This window comes from Nicotiana tomentosiformis, chromosome 11, assembly GCF_000390325.3.
Source record: "Nicotiana tomentosiformis chromosome 11, ASM39032v3, whole genome shotgun sequence".
NCBI classification, from domain to species: Eukaryota; Viridiplantae; Streptophyta; class Magnoliopsida; order Solanales; family Solanaceae; genus Nicotiana; species Nicotiana tomentosiformis.
Window position 1 is genome coordinate 19,862,828 of NC_090822.1, and position 19,760 is coordinate 19,882,587.

Genomic DNA, 19,760 nt, shown 5'->3' on the forward strand with positions numbered 1-19,760 from the left:
TGAGAAGGGTAGTGAGCGTGCAACCTTACCTTTACCTAGTGTAGGTAGAGAGATTGTTTCCGATAGACCCGAAGCTCAAAGCCTAAAGTGAAACCAACTGAGCTACACGCTACTCGAGATGTTTTCCAACTTCAAGAACTAAAACTAGGAGAGTATTACTAAACACATCTAGATGTGCACAAGGAAATCGAGATATCATCATTTGGCTCTGTACACAGGAAAGATATTTTTGTCTAAAATCTTGTGAATTGAATCAAATAATCACTAGTCATATTGAAAGAGAATCAATGCCTACATAGGAGTTACAGGCCAGAAAGAAACCACTACTTGTTTAAAGTGTGTTTACACAGTCGACACTATTAAACACATCATCAATCTATAACACAAGGATATCAATATGAACTATATACAGGGGCAAACTGGCGGGAAAACAAGAAGGGAAAAAAGATCCAATAATACAGCTGATTAAGGCAGCTAAATGAAGCAAGTATAAGATGCAAAAAAGCCTGTTCCCAACAATTGTTCTCTGTTTAACTGTACTGTAGCAACACTACTTGAGACAAAGGGGGAAAAAAGGAAAGAAAAACCAACTATAAAACCTGTCACAATTTACTCCTGTCCATGAACCTGCTATTCATGCATATGTACAGCTTTGAAATGTTGCTGACTAATATTCAAATAAATCTTTTACTTTGAGTTTACATGCTATTATCAAGACCTCCTTACTCTTTTATCGGCATGCTGCAAAGAACTGTCAGTAGGAAGTGAACTAGACTGTGGCCTTGGAGCTGGATTAAAGGTGAATCCTGTCAAATAACTAGGACCAGTTTGAGAGGGTATGGGGGGTGGCACTTTGGAATTGGCAGGCAGATGGTAGAGTGGAGGAGATGGTCGGGAAGAAAAACCACTATGCATTGTGGTGGAAGATGGATAAGGGTACACTGATCCTGTGGGCAAAGGTGGCAACCTCCTTGAGGTTGAGGTTGAGGTTGAGGTTGAAGATTCAGGGGGGAAGTTTCCTGGTTGTTCATTTGTTCTTTCATCCTGACCATCTGGTGGCAACCATTCAGGCATATCATCATCACAAAATAAACTCTTCTTGCCAGAGTTATCAAGCGGAATCAGTGGTGAACCAGAGGCGGAAACTGTAACTGCCACTGGACCACCAATGGACTTTGGGTGTCCGTGGTCAGTGACATTTTTAGCTAGGGGCATACTTTGACTGACAGATGATATTGACCTAGGAATACTCATGGAAACTGAGGGTGCTATAGGTAAGATTGGCTGTTTAGACATATCTAGAATCCTACTTCCAGAAAGTTGAAGTCGATTGTCAAGAATGGATCCATCAGAACGATGGGAACTTGAAGATATTCCACTAGCAGTTCCAAAGTCAAATTCAGGGAGATCGTCATCTTCTGAAAACACCATTTTTGGTTTTGATGCATCTGGCAGCAGTGATGTTACAACTTTTGGGAGGTCCGTACTTCCCTTGGGTGGTTCCGAGAAGTTCCCCCCCTTAGATCCCCAAAGATGCGAGCTGGAAAGTGCAGATTCTTTTTGCTGAAAAGTGGGTGACTTCTCACCGGAAGTTGTTAAGGTTGTCCTGCTTGAGGAATCAATACCAACGTTCTTGTCATCAGTAACATTTGCTTGTTCAAGCATTGAGAAAGAGCTGAGTGGGGATGGTTTTGAGTTCTCAACTGATGGCACAGGTAAAGAACCTTGTCCTCCACCTTGCAACGTAGAAGAATCAGATGGTGACTTTTGAAGCTGCTCCTGCAAGGAATTAGCCTTTCCCTCAGATTTTTTAGCAACAGAAGTCAAAGCTGTTCGATTCTTCCGCCATACAACACAACCAATCATCAACTCAGAGTTTCCTTCCACTGCTGCCATTCCCTTAAAGAAACCATATTTTGCAAGAATAGTGATAATTGCATCGCTCCGCGGACAAAGGTAAAGATCAACACCTGGAGAGAGTTGTGCAAACCCGACTCTCTCACCTTTTATATATCCTTTTGCAACCTAATGGAGACAAAACTACCTTAAGCAGGGGAGCATTCATAGACTATCAATATGCTTCACTTAGTGGTATAGCTATTTACCTCTTTCATGCCCTTGAGTCCTTTTCCAGAAGATCCCTCCTTGAAGCAAAGAGAAATTACCTGAATACAAAACAATTTACTTATACTAACCAAAATAATGTTTTAGCGAAGAAAACCTTTTCATAAGTACTGAAAAATCTAAAGCTTGTTCACTTGGATGAACTCAAATATTAAGAATCTGAACACTCATATTCCATTAAGAGTTACAACCACCTGTCAATATGAATCTGACTATTACAGCCAATAAACCTGAATCATCTGATTACCATAGCCTATAAATCTGAATAAGCCTTATTTAGCTTTTCTGCACCAAAGGCCTTGTAAGGCCTTTTAACATGGTGGGAATCTTACCTCCCAACCGGACATCAAAAACATGCAGAATGATTATGAAGATTCAACATTCTAGTACCAGATGATACAACTACGCCTCAACTCCAAGCAAGTTACGGTTGGCTATATGAATCTTCATTGTCCACGTCGCTCCATTTAAGCCCGTCGAGTACAATATTATAAAAAATTAATTTCTCTAGCATTCAAAGTTCTCTACAATTTCTTTTATTTTTTTATTGGTAGGTTCTCTACATTTTCTACTGACCTATAAATATTTTACAAGACAAGCTCATAGAAAATGTTGGACCTAAAATAAACACATTAACAAGACTAAACCTTAACTCCAACTCATTGGTATCGTCTATATAGATTTTCTTCTTCTACTGTGCTCTACTTTTCGCTAAGTCCGCATAGATTCCAAGAGATTGTAGGTTTCCTGGGACAACTTCATTCCATGTGCTATCTTCGTTTCTTTTTAACAAGTTTACTTTCACCTATTGACTAGTGTATCTAGAGGTCGACATAGGGCAAGACCAAACCATTTCAAGCAACATTCTCTTCTTATATCCTCTGTGTGCTGCTTGCAACATTTGCCAAATGAAAACGGGTAAAAAATATCCCTCTATTATGCGAAAAGGATCATTTATGCCCTCTATTAATACTTCCGGTCCACTATCACCCCCGATGTTACATAAATGATGCAAAAATACCCCTCCTCCGTTAAGACCCCCTCATGTGGCAAACACCATCCCTGTGGCCTGACATTTCGCTGAGGTGGACGCCATGTGGCAATGCCACCTCACCACCTCCAACCCCATTTTTTCCCCTACCCCACTACTTCAAGCTTTCTTTCACCACCACCTCCACTATTACCTCCTTAAATTTCATCCAACCATTACATTCACTGTGGAAACTCTCAATTGGCACCCCTCCTCTCTGCAATCGCAAAACCCATCACCATTACCATACCAAAAATTAACTGACTTTGACATTTTGACAAAACAGTGGAGTAACTTTAAAGATCTCAAACAAACTTATTTCTGAAAACGGACTAAAAGGTAGGAATTGATGACTCCAGATAAAAGGTGATTCATGACATGTGACTCTGAATCGCAAAGCATTTCTAGTATTTTATATACTCTGTATCTGTATAAATAAACACAAATCATTCTTTTTTAACAACTACCAACAATTTCATCCTCTATTTTTAGGAGCAACGTCAGTTGATTTTTCCAAGCTTCATCACCTGTCAAGATGCAAAAACAATTCCTAGGACACTGCTGGGAAAGAATCATTCCTTGTTCAGTCATCAATCCAGTTCCTCAGTTGCACAATCTGCCTCTTCAACAAGATGACATCTTCCATTTTTACAAGAAGCCCGTAAGCATCAGTTACTATAGAATCAAGATTCTAATATAGTTTATCATCTATTGTTGATAATGTATCAGTTACTATAAAATCAAGATTCTTTTTTATTGGGTTTAATTCTGATTCATTAATTACTGTTTTTTGTTGTAATCTTGAACATTTGTTTGTGGTCTTTGTGACAAGTTGAATTTGGCGGATGGAAAGATGCAATACTTAGTTGACGAGAATGGACGGAGATATTTTGATGCATTTGTATGAGGGGGTTGGAGATGGTGAGGTGACATACCACGTGGCGTCCACTTCAGCAAAATGTTAGGACATTGGAGGGTCCTAATGGAGGAGTATTTTTGCACCATTTTTATAACGTACAAGTCAGTAATAGACCAAAAATATAACGGAGGGTATAAATGATCCTTTTAGCATAATAGAGGGATAATTTTGACCATTTTCCGTTTGCCGAATATTGCCATTTTTAATCTAGTCTAATTTGTATGAGTGCTCATTTATCATAGCATTTGCATTTCTGAGACACTCATATTATGGATATTTTAAGTTTAGATGCTCAACATTCTCCTATAGTCCTATATAATGTTGCTAATCTTACCATCATATTGTAGAACTTGCCTTTCATTCGGTAGATATCCTTTTATCATATCATACTCTGATACGCTTCTCCTTTTCAATTATCTTATTTTAGTTCTACGTATAACATCATCTATCATACCATTCTCCTAGAATATTGAGCATAGATATCTGAACTGGTTGCAATTAGGCACCGCAATCCTGTCTAATCTCACCTCAACTTCACTCACTTTATACGGGCTAAACTTGCAGTGCATACGATCAATTCTATTTCTACTTATCTAAAAACTCTAACTCTTTAGAGTGGTTCTCCATAATTCAAGACTTCAATTGACACCCCCGTTAGTTTCATCAATTAATACAATATCGCCTGCAAATAGCATACATCATGGGACCTTATCATGTCTAGTGTTAGTTAACTAATTCATAACTAAGATAAATAAGTATGGGAACAATGCCTCCTAATGTAGACTCACAGGCATGAGAAAATCCATTGTCTCCTACTAATGTTTTCATACTAGTGAGAGGGAGATGTGAGGAAATATGAGAAAATTTTTGAGATTATTGATAGCAGGTGGTCGAATCAACTTCATCGACCTTTGCATGCAGCAGACCATATTCTGAACCCGGAATTATTTTACAAGAATAATAGAGATGGCACTTTAGATTCAAAGGTGTGGGTTGGATACCATAAATGTCTTGAGAAGTTGGTCCCCAATGCAGCGATGGTAGATCAAATAGGGGAGGAGTTTGGTAGGTACTCACAAGCAGGTGACCTATTTGGTTTACAGGCGGCCATTAGAGCCAGAGACATAAGGTCGCCAGGTAACTAACTTTAATATAGATATCCTTATAGCTTTAATTTAATTTATTTGATTTATTTATACTTAATAACTTTTAAAATATATTTCTATAGTTGAATGGTGGATGCAATTTGGTCATCAAACTCCAAACTTGCAAAAGTTTGCCGACAAAGTACTAAGCCTAACTTGTAGTGCATTTGGATGCGAGAGAAATTGGAGCGTATTTGAGCATGTAAGAAGCAGATTTATTATATTAATATATTCTATATTGTATTATTATTAGTATCTATTAATTAATCTCTACAACTTATGCGCAGATTCACTCTAAGAAAAGGAATAGGCTTGAGCTTTCGCGTCTCAATGATCTAGTGTATATTAAATACAATAGAACATTGAGGCGTCGTTATGAAGATCGCGATACCATTGATCCAATTTTGTTGGATAACATTGACGAGGCAAATGAATGGTTAACTGGTGCCCTCCAAAATCTTGAAGATGAACAAATGTATGTAAGAGATGATCTCGATTGGGGTACTGTTTCTTTGGCAGCTGGAGTTGAGGGGAATATCTATGGTCTTAGAGGGAGTTCTTCAAGTTCAAATAACAAGGGAAAGGGAGTAGCTACAAGTTCAAGCCGGTCCCTAATTGATGAAGATTCTGAGGATGAAGAAGATGATAGCCAATATAATGTGAAGTTCAAGAATTTGAAAATCTTGAAGAAGAATAGATGTTACTTGTTTTAGACTTTTAGTTTATGAATCTACTATGACTATATATTGAGTTTTTAATTATTGAATTGATATATTTATTAATATATTATTCCTATTGAGTTTTTAGTTATATATATAATATTTTATTTTTTTGTATAAATTGTCGGTTCACGTCAAAAAAGCGAGCGCTTCGCTGCTCGCCTCTCGCCTTAGTGAAGCGGGCCCTCGTAGCTATTTGTTGCCGCATGCTATCCAAAACACTAACCAAAGGATAGATATTGCTTATTCCATGTGGACATCTTCTTTGTACATTTATCAGTTACACTTTGCCACATTCTTTTATCATTCCTCTTCGCACCAAGTGGAAGCCCCAAATAGTTGGTTGGAAACTTTTCAATTCTGCAACCCAGAATATCAGCCAGTTCCTCAATCATGTTATCAGCATTAATGCTAAAAATACAACTCTTTGTCAGGTTTATTTTCAAGCCTGACAGGATTCCTCTAAGATAGAGAATTTGCTCCCTCTTGGCTTCACAAAATAACAGGGTATCGTCTGCATATAAAATATGCGAGACACTCATTTCTCCTCTTTCATGATTCTGCATTCTACAACCCCCAATCCATCCAAACTTCTCGGAGTTTTTTACATTAAACTCAAAATTTCCATCACCAGAACAAAAAGATAAGGGGAGAGGGGATCCCCTTGTCTCAATCCACTCTGGGAGCTAAAACATCCTACAGGATTTCCATTCACCAACACAGAAAACTTCACTGTTGATATACAAGTTTTGATCCATTTAATCCACCTCTCTCCAAAATTCATCACCTTCAAAATATTGAGCAAACATTCCCAATTCACATGGTCGTATGCCTTTTCGAGATCTGATTTGCAAACAACCTCCTTTATCCCTTTTCTGTTTAAATAGTCTACACACTCATTAGCTACCAATGCGGCATCACTTATTTGTCTACTTTTAATGAAAGCATTTTGATTTCCTGCCACCAACTTGCCCATTACTCTTTTCAATCTTTCTGCCAACAATTTAGCTATGATTTTATAGACACTACCTAGCAAGCTGATAGGTCTAAAATCTTTTATCTCTTCTGCCCCTTCTTTTTAGGTATTAATGCAATGAAAGTTGCATTTAAGCTTCTTACAAAGCAACCTTCATTGTAGAAAAATTCCACTGTTCTCCATACATCTTCCTTTACTATACTCCAACATCTTTGGAAGAAATGTAAATAAAATCCGTCAGTTCCTGGAGCCTTATCACCATTGCACAGTTTAATAACATCTTCAACCTCTTCAATAGTGAAGGGCCTCTGGAGCCATTCTTTATCCTCATCAGTTAATTTAGCTATCTCTTCACCTGCCATAAAGGCCTCCAGTGCTCAGCTTCTGTGAATAACTTTTCACAAAATTCTACTAGATTTCTGATCATTTTTTCATCTTCCACCAGCTCCTCCCCAATTTTGATTTTATCAATGCAATTAAATCTCTTATGTGCATTAGCTTGCCTGTGAAAAAACTTGGTATTCTTGTCTCCTTGCTTGACCCATAACTCCCTTGATTTCGGTCTCCAAGACACCTCTTCTGCTTTTGAGATTTCTTCCAACTCACACTGAAGTAAGTCCCTTTCAGTAGCATAATATTACTTCCCTGCTCCTGAAAGCCGCCATGGTCTAATTCCTCAAGTCTACTCATAGCCTTCATTTTCCTTTCTTCCAAATTCCCAAAAACCTCTTTGTTCCACCTCTTAATATCGTTTTTCAACAAATTCAGTTTCTTTGCCAAAATATCATCAGGCCTGCCAGAAGCATGATATGTACTCCACCATTTTTCTACTGAATCTTTAAAATCTTTATGCCCAAACCACATGTTCTCAAATTTGAAGTACCCTTTTCCACTCTTCCAATCCCCACACTCTAGCACAATTGGGCAATGATCTGACACCACTCTAGGGAGAACTCTTTGCTTAATTAACTTAAATTGTTCATCCCAGCTTTCATTAATAAAAAATCTGTCAATCTTTGAAGCACTATTGCCCCTGAACCAAATTTGAAGTACCCTTTTCCACTCTTCCAATCCCCACACTCTAGCACAATTGGGCAATGATCTGGCACCACTCTAGGGAGAACTCTTTGCTTAATTAACTTATATTGTTCATCCCAGCTTTCATTAATAAAAAATCTGTCAATCTTTGAAGCACTATTGCCCCTGAACCAAGTGAATTGACCCCATGAAGGGGAAGATCAACAAGAGGTATGTCTCAAGTGATAATTTCAACAACACAGCAGCCATCCATTCGCATTTCATCCATCCTTCTGCCAACTAACACAACAGCTCTTTCGGCTGACCTATTTAGATTACCAATACAGTAATAATGCGCCACTTTTCAGTTACACATCCCAATAACGCCACCACTATTCCAGTACCACTGTATCCATACTTCTTGCAACTTTTTGGGTCATTATTCTAGCTAGTTTTTTTACTACTCCTTAAACACAAAGTCAAAGTTATGCTATCGATTTCCTGGAGATTACGTCAATATACTCTATAAGTGACAGCATAGATTTCTCCTCGTGTGTGTTGCAAGGAGTTTTTGTCACTATGCAATCAACATTAACTTTATGAGAGAAACAATTTAGTTAAAGGCTTATTTGTAGCACGCTGTATGCAATGCAAGTGGGGTCGTTTGTCTCGTTGATGCCACTTTAGTGCAGGCACCTAGGCTAAGGATGCACCTCACTGATCCTAACCAATGAATATGGTTGGACAAATGATATAATAATTGTTATGAAAACATTCTGAATATATGTTCGTGACTAGAAATAGGAAATTAGAAATTAAGTATCCTGCATCTGAATTAGAAACTTAAAAAAGCAGCAGCGAGACTTAAAATGGTTTGTCAATCACTTAATTGTAGGCCTTTTCAACTCCTTTGTCTATCTAATTGTTGTTTGTGCTTATTTATTTTTTTGCATTACATGTATAATTTTACTTCGTTTACATTATTTTTAATGAAAACTCACTCTTTACTAGAACTTCGTGGTTAGAGTCCTCTTAAATCTTAGCGTTTTATTATGCTTTGCCTTCACAAGAATGAAGAAATAAAATTCTAATAATACCTTTTTTTTCCGACGAATGCCTGTTATTTTGATGGCACTATTTTGGCTATTGTTTACAATTCTGAGGACTTTTTTTAGCATTTCTTGTTTTTCAAATGAGAAAATTCAATAACATCGTCACTTTGAGGAAACGTGTCGAAAGTCAAGAAATCATTAAAGAAGATTGCGTAACTTTTTTAATGTTAATGAATATATCTCTTTCCATTTTGCAAACTATATTAGGGACCTAAGATCATAACCAATTCATGTGAATGAAAATATTGTTTCTATGTACATCGTGTCAATCTTGGTGATAAACCACAAAGACATCAGATGCTTCAAAGCCATATAATTGCATATGTAACCATTGCACATAGCAAGATTGAGATAGTGCAGGTGTGAGGGTTAATGTTAGTAGTTCTTGCAGTTGGATTCCTAAAGTATCAACGAACGTGCCTTTTTTCACTTGACTAGCAGCAAGAGGGGTAATCTTGACGGTTGAGAATCTGAGGAAGAGAAAGGTTACTTATGTCAGCTGGAGCTTTATGCGTAGCAGCTCGAGTGAAGATGTCGACCCTATCCTCTTACATTGTCCGATAGCTTTGAGGTTATGGTGGGAAATTCTTATATGGTTTGGGATACTTTGGATGATGCCAGGTACTATAAAAAAGGCAATGTTTAGTTGGAAATATGGTAGAGAAGGGAGAAGAGACAAGACGTGGAATGCCATGCCACTAGCACTTATGTAGGTCTTTTGGAGAGAAAGAAATATGAGAGCTTTTAAAGGTGTAGAGTTGAATTTTGTACATTAGAGGAGTATCCTCTTATCCCTCATTTCTTTTTGGTGCACCCATGAACATGAAGTTCCTGTATAGAAGATTGGGTGTAGTTCGTAGAAAACCATATCGTTTTGTAGATTTTCTACTTTTTGGTATACTTTTTTTATGCAGACGCTTTTCACCCAAATATTAATAAAATTTATTACTTTATAACAAAAAAGTTTGATATCAAACCCATCAAAAAGAATCTGTACTCGTATCAACATAGGTCCTACACCTTTTTCTTCTATTGAGCATTTTCCACTTCAATGTTTGTTTTTATAAGAATGACAGGGATGATGAGTTGGGCCATAGAACATTATCTATTTTAACACATTTGCTTTGTAGAAGGGATGACCTTAGGGCCTTAAATAGGTGCCAAAGTTATGGATAATTTGCTGCTTATTTCAGGTTAACAGGTCAAGGCAGTGCTATAATAATTTGTGAGGTTTCTTGTTTCACATTAAACAGGGCAAGTACTATGAACGACAGCTACTAGTTTCTAGGCTGAATACCTAATTACCCTCCTAAACTTGACACAGTTTATTAGGTGCACACTTGAACTATTCATACTCTTTATTACCCCCTGGATTTGGATATTTGATAACCTTTAATCCACTGACGCTGACGTGGCAAAGAGTGTGGAGACACTCTCTCAGGTGCGTAGGAGTGAAGAACAATCAAAAAATCAACTTCCAGCTAAGATATTTTCCAACTATTAACTGCCACATAATCATATACAATTATTTACTTGTTCCAATTGTATTTCTTCCTGTTTCTTCTTAATATACAATGCATATTCTACCCCAGATTTGCATTTTTTTGCTTTAGATGCAATAACTATTTTCCCCAACTGTTTATTTCTCTCTTTTTCGAGCCAGATTTTTAAATATTTAGCTGGAAGTCAATCATTTTTAGCCAAATAAAAAATATTTACGCCCATATAATGGACTGTGTATTTCTTCTTTAGATGCAATGGCTATTTATTTCAACTATGTATTTTTTTTCTTTTCGAGCCAAATCAATAAAAAAGGTTGACTAGAGCTCCATTATCTTTAGCCAAATAAAATAGCTGTATTTTCTATTTATTTCTTTTTCAGATGCAATGACTATTTATTCCAATTGCGTATATTTTCTTATTCGGGCCAAATCTGTTAAAAAAATTGGCTAGAGCTCCATTTGTTTTAGCCAAATAAAAGGTTTTAGCAAGAACAATGGAGTTCCACCTGCGTATTTCTTTTTATTTCTTCTTTGAATGCAGTGACAATTTTGTTTAAACTGTGTATTTCTTTTTTTTTAGCCAAATCTATAAAAAAAGTTTGTTGAAACTCCATTATTTTTAGCCAAATAAAAACATTTAACCTAAATAATGGAGTTCTAACCAAGTCTTTTACAAATTTGACCGGGAAATTTTTTCTAAATTGATGAATTTAAAAAGGTAAAAAAAATATTTTATTCTAAAAACACATGGAGAAACAATCCAGGTGGCAGTGCTTTTATGTCACTTCCTTAGGATGAGATCATCCGGGGGGTAAAGGCAATCAAATAGCCAAGTTCCAAGAGTAACTAGGACTACCAATAGTTTAGGTGTGTACCAAATAAAAGGTACCAAGTTTTTTTTTTTGTTTTTTTTTTTGTGGGGGGGGGGGGGGGGTGGTGGGAATGTAATTAGGTATTCTGTCTAGTTTCTATGAACATACTCTTTCTCGTGCTTGAGATGCAAGTAATTAGATGGTATTTAAATAATGCTTCATAATTATTCCTTGAGATAAAAAGATGATCATGTGATCATCCAGCGATTAATAGCGTAATGTAGTTAAATAATATACAGCGATACATGTAGGGAAAGATGCTACTCCCTCTATCTCAAAGTCATAATCCTAGTTGACTTTCATGGTCAACATTAGGCTCTATTACAATCGAACAATTTATTACTCTCTTTGGTTTTTCTTTCCTCAACTAAAGTTCATGACTCCCTGTGTCTCAAACTTCATGTTAATTACTGGAACTCTTTTCTTTAACTGAGAGCATATGAAAGATTACTTCAAGTAGGACAGGTTTTAGTTTGATAGTGTGCAAGAGAAGGAGAAGTCTGAGATACAATTGCACATCACTGAAGGAACGTTGGTTGCGTCTAAACTTTGGAAGTAATGACTGGCCACTGCTGTTTATACTGTTGTTGATACCGTGGTAGTGCAAGTACTGCTGTATTTGTATTGATAAAAAATTGTACAAGAGGAACGCTTTATTTCCTGTGGAACTTCAGATAATTTTTTGTCTTGCCATTGTTCGGCCTTGTTTGGAGGAGTAAATGATCCAAACAAATTCAAGAAGCCTATCAAAGACAGCTTGTAACAGAACAGGTTCTCTGGAGTACAAAGTCAGATTAAGTTACTTATTAGTGTCAGACTGTCAGTTGAACAATCTTTGAAATTCAAAGTCTTCTGCTTTTGAATGGTTAACCGTTAACGGCCGAAAAGAAACTTGACAAGTTCAAAACACAAGTTTATTTATTTGTCACTTATCAAGCTTTACATAAGAGGTCTCTGAGAAGTCAACTTATCTTCTATTTCCACTTACTTTAACATTGTTTTGATAGTTCATAATATTTAAGACCGGGGATCTCTAGATTTATCAATGCTTTCTTTCTCAAATTATCTGTGTTTAATATTTCATAATGACTTTTTTGTAAAACTCAGCCTGAACAAAATCCCAACACAGGAAAAATTGCAAATGTCCCGTAGTTGAATTGGATATTTGGTTTACTTATTAATGCAAGCAAATTAGTAATGCATGTTTCTAGTAATTGTGAAGCAATGAGCTTTCTCCACTTAATCTACGTGTGGATAAAACCAGCTTTGTGCTCTGTTGCTCACTGATTATGACAGACTTCAAAGGATTTCTAAAATCAGCAGAATGACCAGTAAATCAATAAGCACGATTTCCAACATTAACAAACAAAGAGTAAAAGCTAAGGTATGGTTTGTTAATCAAGTCAAATAACTCCCAACAATTAACATTTTCATCCACTCAATTCTAATTCAAGAATATGCACCTAATTCTAGCAGATACTCTAAGATTTGGCAAGGAAATCCACATGGATAAATGGATCAAGGTCCTATTAGGTATGCCATAAAAGGTTTCTTTGGGAAATATTCCTCTATAAAAGTCATTTTTAATGTTGGTTAGTGTAAAGCAATTGAAAAGGTTCTTCAAAAAATATTTACATAAAATTGAAGAAAATCATTTACCTCTTTTACAACAATAACTATTTCTCAATCCCAAGTGGGGTCGATATATGAATCATCTATATATATGACTATATCCATTGTGCTCAATTTGGGCACGTTTCATTACAATACTCAAGAATTTATCTTTCAAAACAGATTAGGAGTTCTCTAATGCTATAGCTTCTCAAACACTCACATTTATCCCTACACTGACATATAGATCTCAAAACAAACTAAAAGGACTTCTAGCAAAGATGAACCTAATGTGAGTGTGGCCCAACCTTAAGAGCTCAGACTAACTAGTTGGTTTCGCCTATATGGATCTTATGATTCTTTTGTCTTTTGTTCTTCGCAAAACACCGAGGATTCTAAAAGACAGTTAAATTATTCACACCATGATTCTCTGTAATAGTACTCTTACCAGTTGCTTGTACAAGATTTAAGGAGAGATAAAGAAAATGTTTTAAAAACATTTTCCATAAGTAATATTTTGTCATACCAAAAAAGGCCCAAATATCAAGGTTACTCATGTATGTACCCTTCTTGTGACCAAACGATAAATAACACCGAAAAGAACTGTCATCTTTCTAATGGCTATGTAATGGCGGTTGCTCTTCCAAAGGCCTCACGCATGAATTTAATGTTCCAAAGGTGGATGTATGAGATAGTTCAGCACCTCATTTGAAGTTTTCATACAGGAAACAAGATAAACCTTCCACAGTGGAGGTGTCTTTTGTCTCGAGTGGAAAGTTACCTGATCTTTTTGTAAGCTTGAGATTTTATCTCTCTGTTCAGTTCTATTGTTTTCCAGGAGTTCTTAGATGATAATTCTGTTGTATCATTCCTAAACCCGAAATTTCTACCCAAAATTCTTATCGGCTACCATGTTAAACAACTTACAAAGAGTAGCTACCATCTTTGCCAAGAACAAACAACTTCAGGAATATCTAAGAATGCCAGGTCAACGAGGACTGTTAGATTGAATGGAGGGAGTCTTTCATCAGTCTCAAAAACTTAAAGTATTTGCAGAGAAATGTGTAAGCAACAAGCTACAATATATTTTTTGATACCAAATTTAGGCATCCCAATAACAGGTGACTTATTCTTTTTAAGGAGCGAGGAGGAAGTAAGTATCAGACACTAGTTAAATGCATCCCACGTAAAAAGTAATGTTTCACGTCTTTATCTAATTTTTTGTTCACCATTTCATGTTTCTCCTTTTCAGCTGAAATTTTTAAGGAAAGCTATATGCATTTTTTTTCTTTTTTCTTTTTTGAAAAATTTACACCCATCTATCATGAATGAATCATGTTAACTGTCCATATTATAGTGCCCAAATTTAGGTAACAGAACAAAGACAAGTCTTACCATCAGTCCCCGATTGCGTGAACGAGGAAGATCTTGGATGTACTTTTCGAAAGCTTCTAACCTTACTTTCCCTTTAACTTCTACAAATTCAGACCAGCTGAGATCAAGCAACTTCTCACCGCTACATAAAATTTATCATTCATAAGGTCAACAAAATATGACTGCAGGGGCCACCAAGAAAATTATCTAAGAATAGACAGAAAGCAGCTTGCCATACACACAGGTCTATAATGCATTAAATCAAGTGAACAGCAATAGGATCCACCACCATCACGTGTGAGGAGAATCAGTGCAAGAACAGCAGCATATGAACAGCAGCATGGAAAATGGAAAGCCAGATAGATGATGCATAATAGTAGAGGCAGCAAAAACAAGGTTATTCAATAGGTAACCATGAAAGATGGTTCTCCTCACGTGTGAGGAGAATCAGTGCAAGAACAGCTGCATATGAACAGCAGCATGGAAAATGGAAAGCCAGATAGATGATGCATAATAGTAGAGGCAGCAAAAACAAGGTTATTCAATAGGTAACCATGAAAGATGGGAATCTTGCCTCAATAAAGCGAGATGCCTACCCAATTTTATATCAAAAGAGCCTATCATATTAAACAGTCAGTAAAGACTAAATATACCTAAGGAAATATGTTAGAACTAGTTAACTACATTGAGTGCAATAGGCACAATTCAAGAATATAGCTAATTAAATCGAACACATATGAATTAAGAAGCCATGATCAACCTAAGTTGCTCCGACATGGCAGTTTAGGTGCCGTACCCGTGTCGACACGGCACTAGTATGGGTGTGGGTATGGGATCCGTACCGTATCTGGTCAAAAAATTTTGGATACTTTGACCACATCAGACAAAAAAATTTGAAGCGAGATACAATTTGATTCCCGAAATCAGAACTAAAACTAGGGTAAATCTAAAGAAAATAGCATACATTATCTAGGAAATCAATACTTTACTTATCTACAACTTGAGAATAAAGAAATTCACACTTTACAAGCTAAGTATTCTACAAATTTTCTCATAATTTAGAGATATTTTTATATTTTTATTTTTTTGAATTATTTTTAGCCGGATCCCCCATCCGTATCCGTACTAGGATCCATATCCCCGAATCTTAGAATTTACATCTCGAAGGATCCGACCTCTAGATCCGCACCCGTGTCCGAGCAACTTAGTGATCAACTACCTACAGCGGAAGAGAAGTGAAAATTTCCAACTCTTTTGTGGTGGACAATTTTAGAAGTGTGCACAGTATGTTTGTCATATCAACACTGTGTGAATGAAAGCCATCATGCAGATTCTGTGCGTCTCTCCAATGTAAAGACATGATATCCTAAAATCTTATACTACACATCCCACTGACACGATTTCTTTTTTCACCTTTTCTCTAAACTGCACTCGAGATGAACTGGAATCTGTGATGTAACTTAAAATAGTTCCACCTTTAAGCACTGAGATAAATATGACCGACTGGCAAACTCTAAAACACCAAAACGGCCAGATAACTTTCAATTGTAATGGGCACAAGAAAAAAAAATTCCCATGAAAACTAACAAAAAAATTACAGCAGCAGTGTTTTGAATGTATAATAATGAAATATGGATTCTTTTAATTCGTACACTTAATATCAAAATAAGTTGCAAATAGGGATATAATGAAGCTATTCTCGGAAAATTGACACTAGATGGATACTGTGTGGTTATAACTTATAAATTGATTGAAGGAACATTTCGACTGCTCATGGACAATAATCACTTTACTGTTCTATCAAGCGGGCACTATTGCTCCTTTCTTTTAATCCTTCTATTTACTAGTGTCTCGTCACAAGTACTGTACTGAATCAACCACTGAATATACCACTTCATTTGTACATATAACAAGGCAAGATTATTAAAGATAAAAACTTCGTGAGCTTAGGCCCCAACCAAAGCTGCTCATTCTGAATGAGCTGAGTGGAGTAAGATTAGCATTGGCCAATACTCTTTGTTGATAACAATCTGGATCATGAAGGGACGGTTTAAAGAACATGGGAAATGAAGTGGCTGATTTTATTTGGTTCGATCGACTTTTACACTTGGTGTTTTTGAGGACTGATCTCAAGCAAATCAGCTAAAATTTAAAATGGTGCTGTAAGGAGGCCTAGAATAACTAATTACAATATTTTTTAAGCTTTTCAATTATCAAGACCAAAGTAGTCATTTCTTTTTTTTTTAAATAAAATCAAGACCAAAGCAGTCTCCGTGTTTTGAAAAATTGCACACAATTAGCTTAATTTTCACATGCAATTGACTTGGTTCTTTTTTCATTTTTTTCTATTTTGTGGTGTAAATCCTTTTTTTATTATTAAGTAGTCTTATCATGTACATAAACCTTTAGTGGCGTTCACTGTACCCAACTTAATTGCCAAACTAGATAACACCAAGTCTGAGGAAGTGGCAGAAGGTGTTGAAGCATGAACCTCAAATTTTAGTATTTACAACCTAGAGATTAACTACTGTGGAACAGGGGATGGTATAGATCATTCACTGCATGGAGAATTGCAGAGCTTTATTCTAATCTCTCTCTTTCTCTCTCTCTATCTATCTATCTCCACTCCAAGTTCCCTCTCTTCTTTCTTTTTTTTTGTCACAATCAAAATGAAAGGTTGTTCTCCCCCCCCCCCCTCTATACCCACTTATTCTTCTCTTCTTATACTCCTTGTTAATTCTTTTCTCAAATCTGATTCTTCTTCAACTCCAGAAATTCTTCTGCTGCTATTTGAATAATTGGATTTTCTTCAACTTTCTCGTTCTCTTTACCTATTCCAATTGCTGTCTTTCTTTATCTGTTTCCCCCATTCTATATCGTTCTCTTCAATCTCCCCCTGTAATTACAGCTTCCTTCCTCATCTCAGCACATATTCAACCTCCTCGAAAATCCATTTCTTCCCTCAGTTCTCATATTTATCGTTACCTTCCAAAATCTGTCCAAATTTCCAGCTTCTTTTTTGCTATGTTGCTCAGACTCTGCAAAAATGTCGCCGGGAACGTGTTGGATCCTCCAAAAGTAGTGTATTTTTGGAGGATCCGACACGGGTGCCGCAACAGTTTTGGAGAGTCGGCACAACATAGCTTTTTTGCTTATACACCAATAATTAATTGCAGCAAGTTCACAGCTCTAGCTTCTATCTCAACACTCCAGCAGCTGCCACTCCATGTTAAGTCATTTTGGGATCAGCTGGCTAAATTATGCTTGGGTAGGTCCAGCATAAAGCAGCAAAAGTTAAGTAGTTGATTAGGATCCACTTGGGCATAGGAAGAGCAAGGTTAAACCCCAATACCCTATCATAACTTCTCAGGTCTCTCCTAAAACTCTATACTTCACAAAAATCCCAATCTCCATCATCAACTTGAAAAATCTTAAGACTAAAATTTTTGGACTGAGACTAAAATTTTTGGACTGTCCTATCTCCAATCCACTTCTTAACCAATTATTCCTTCTTTTTTTTGGCTTATTTTTCTTGAAAATTTTTCTCTAAAATATCATTCAACTTTGAGTTTTTAGCTATCTATGCTGAAGCGAATAACATTAGAAAATTATTATAAATATATGTAACATGCATCAACTGTGCCATCATTTTTAATTAAATCAAATTCTAAGAGGGGTACACCTAATGAAAGTCATGTTACATTAAAGTAGTTAAGTATCTGGCTGCTGGGTTGGAAGTTCATCAAAACAAGACAATGCAGTCAGGAAATAATGTAGTAATGCAAGTATTTTCTTCTTATACTTGATCAAAAAAAGAATGTAGTAATGCAACTGCAGAAAATTGAAAGCAATAAGTTCCATCTAGCATTTTAGACAAGATGAACATGCATAGGAGCAGCATTTCAAACATTATTTTAACTGAGACAGGGGAGACCAGATAATCTAGGGAGGTTGACTCTTTAATATTTAATTAGGCAACATTAGTGCCGATATAAATCTACAACAGACAACAACTCAATAATATATTTTTTTAAAAAAATTTGTATTACTTCTAAGGTAGCTTGCAGTTATTTACAAGTTGTAAGCAAATGCCAATAACCAAAAAGTAAATGGAAAGACCTTTTGAAGAAAGCCACCACAGACACAGTAACAGATGCGTTTAGCTGAAGAGATCCATCCCATAGCTTTTCAGCCGCAAGAGGCACTTTATTAGACGATAACCTACTCTTCTCATCTAATCTTTGAGAGCTATGATTTGACTTCTTTGATTCAACATGTTGAACACCATTTGATGGACGATGGCCATCTTTAGAGGAAAGGTCATCTGTCAAAGAACCCTTGATGTCCTCCTTATCTATTACTTCCAGGTCCTTCATTTTCATATCACCTTCCATATGACTTCTTCCTCTACTTTCAAGTAAGTTGTCTACACGATTATCGAAAGAACCAATGAAACTCTGAACCTCATTATGCAATGACCTTCCACCAATATTTTGTTCAGTAGAAGCTGAGACTCCTGAGGAGAGAATATCTCTAGATGAGGGATTATTACATCCAGTGCTGTTTGAACACTGACGACTTTGTTCCAAAACACAAGAATTCCCAAATCTATTAGCTTCCTCAGGACCTCTTCCATGAAAAGCATATGAGGTATGGTGCTGAGAAAAATTCTGCTCAACTGCTCCAACCTCTCTCACAAATCCACAGGAAACATTATGCATTTCCAATGGCATCCTAGAGGTGACAACAGGGTTCCCAGTGTCAGCTCGTGCAAGCATGTTACTTTTCTTTAGCGATTCAGGCATCTCCCCAGTTGGGACATCAGATTTCCAATGTGGATGCTGGTGCTGTGTAGATTGCAACTGCATGCATAAAGGGTACTGGTGTATTTTTTCAGCTTCATTTTCTTGGGACTTCCTATTACATGTTAATTTAGAACCTTCGACACAGTTCTGATAATTAAATTGATCACCCTGAAGAGCAACCATTTTGGCACACTTCAATTGGTTTACAGTTGATTCACAAATGTTTTCTTCTGTGGCGGTTCCTAAGAGTAGACCACCTTCTGTTAATCTTGATTCTGGAGGCCAGGAAAATTCAGGCAAATCAACTGGCCTTGATATTCTTTTGCCTAAACGCGGTCCACAGGAATCAATGTCGTACCCTCCAGAAGAAGATGGAAGTATTTTGTTTTCCATCCAAGCGTCCTTACGTAGTAATAAAGCAGAAGTTTTCAGACTTGATGAACTTAATATTTCTTATGGTCATGCCTTGCACATCAGCGCCCTCCCGAGTCCCAACAATATCCGATGGCGAAATGTAGCAACTCAATCCTGATCACCGGCAAAATAAGATAATT

The 19,760-nt window shown here is 36.6% G+C and overlaps 1 protein-coding gene across 2 annotated transcripts in view; it reads right to left on the reverse strand.

The window, feature by feature from the left end:
* Window positions 1-465: 465 nt before the first annotated feature.
* Window positions 466-19,760, reverse strand: part of LOC104107643 (uncharacterized) — a 29,674-nt gene continuing 10,379 nt past the window's right edge. For both annotated transcript variants that reach the window (XM_009616500.3, XM_009616501.4), the window contains exons 2-5: window positions 18,521-19,734; window positions 14,423-14,543; window positions 2,106-2,165; window positions 466-2,025 (exon numbers count right to left, since the gene is read on the reverse strand). In XM_009616500.3, coding sequence (XP_009614795.1) covers window positions 712-2,025; window positions 2,106-2,165; window positions 14,423-14,543; window positions 18,521-19,599 — 2,574 coding nt within the window. In that variant the 5' untranslated portion in view covers window positions 19,600-19,734 and the 3' untranslated portion in view covers window positions 466-711. The remainder of the gene's footprint in view (window positions 2,026-2,105; window positions 2,166-14,422; window positions 14,544-18,520; window positions 19,735-19,760) is intronic.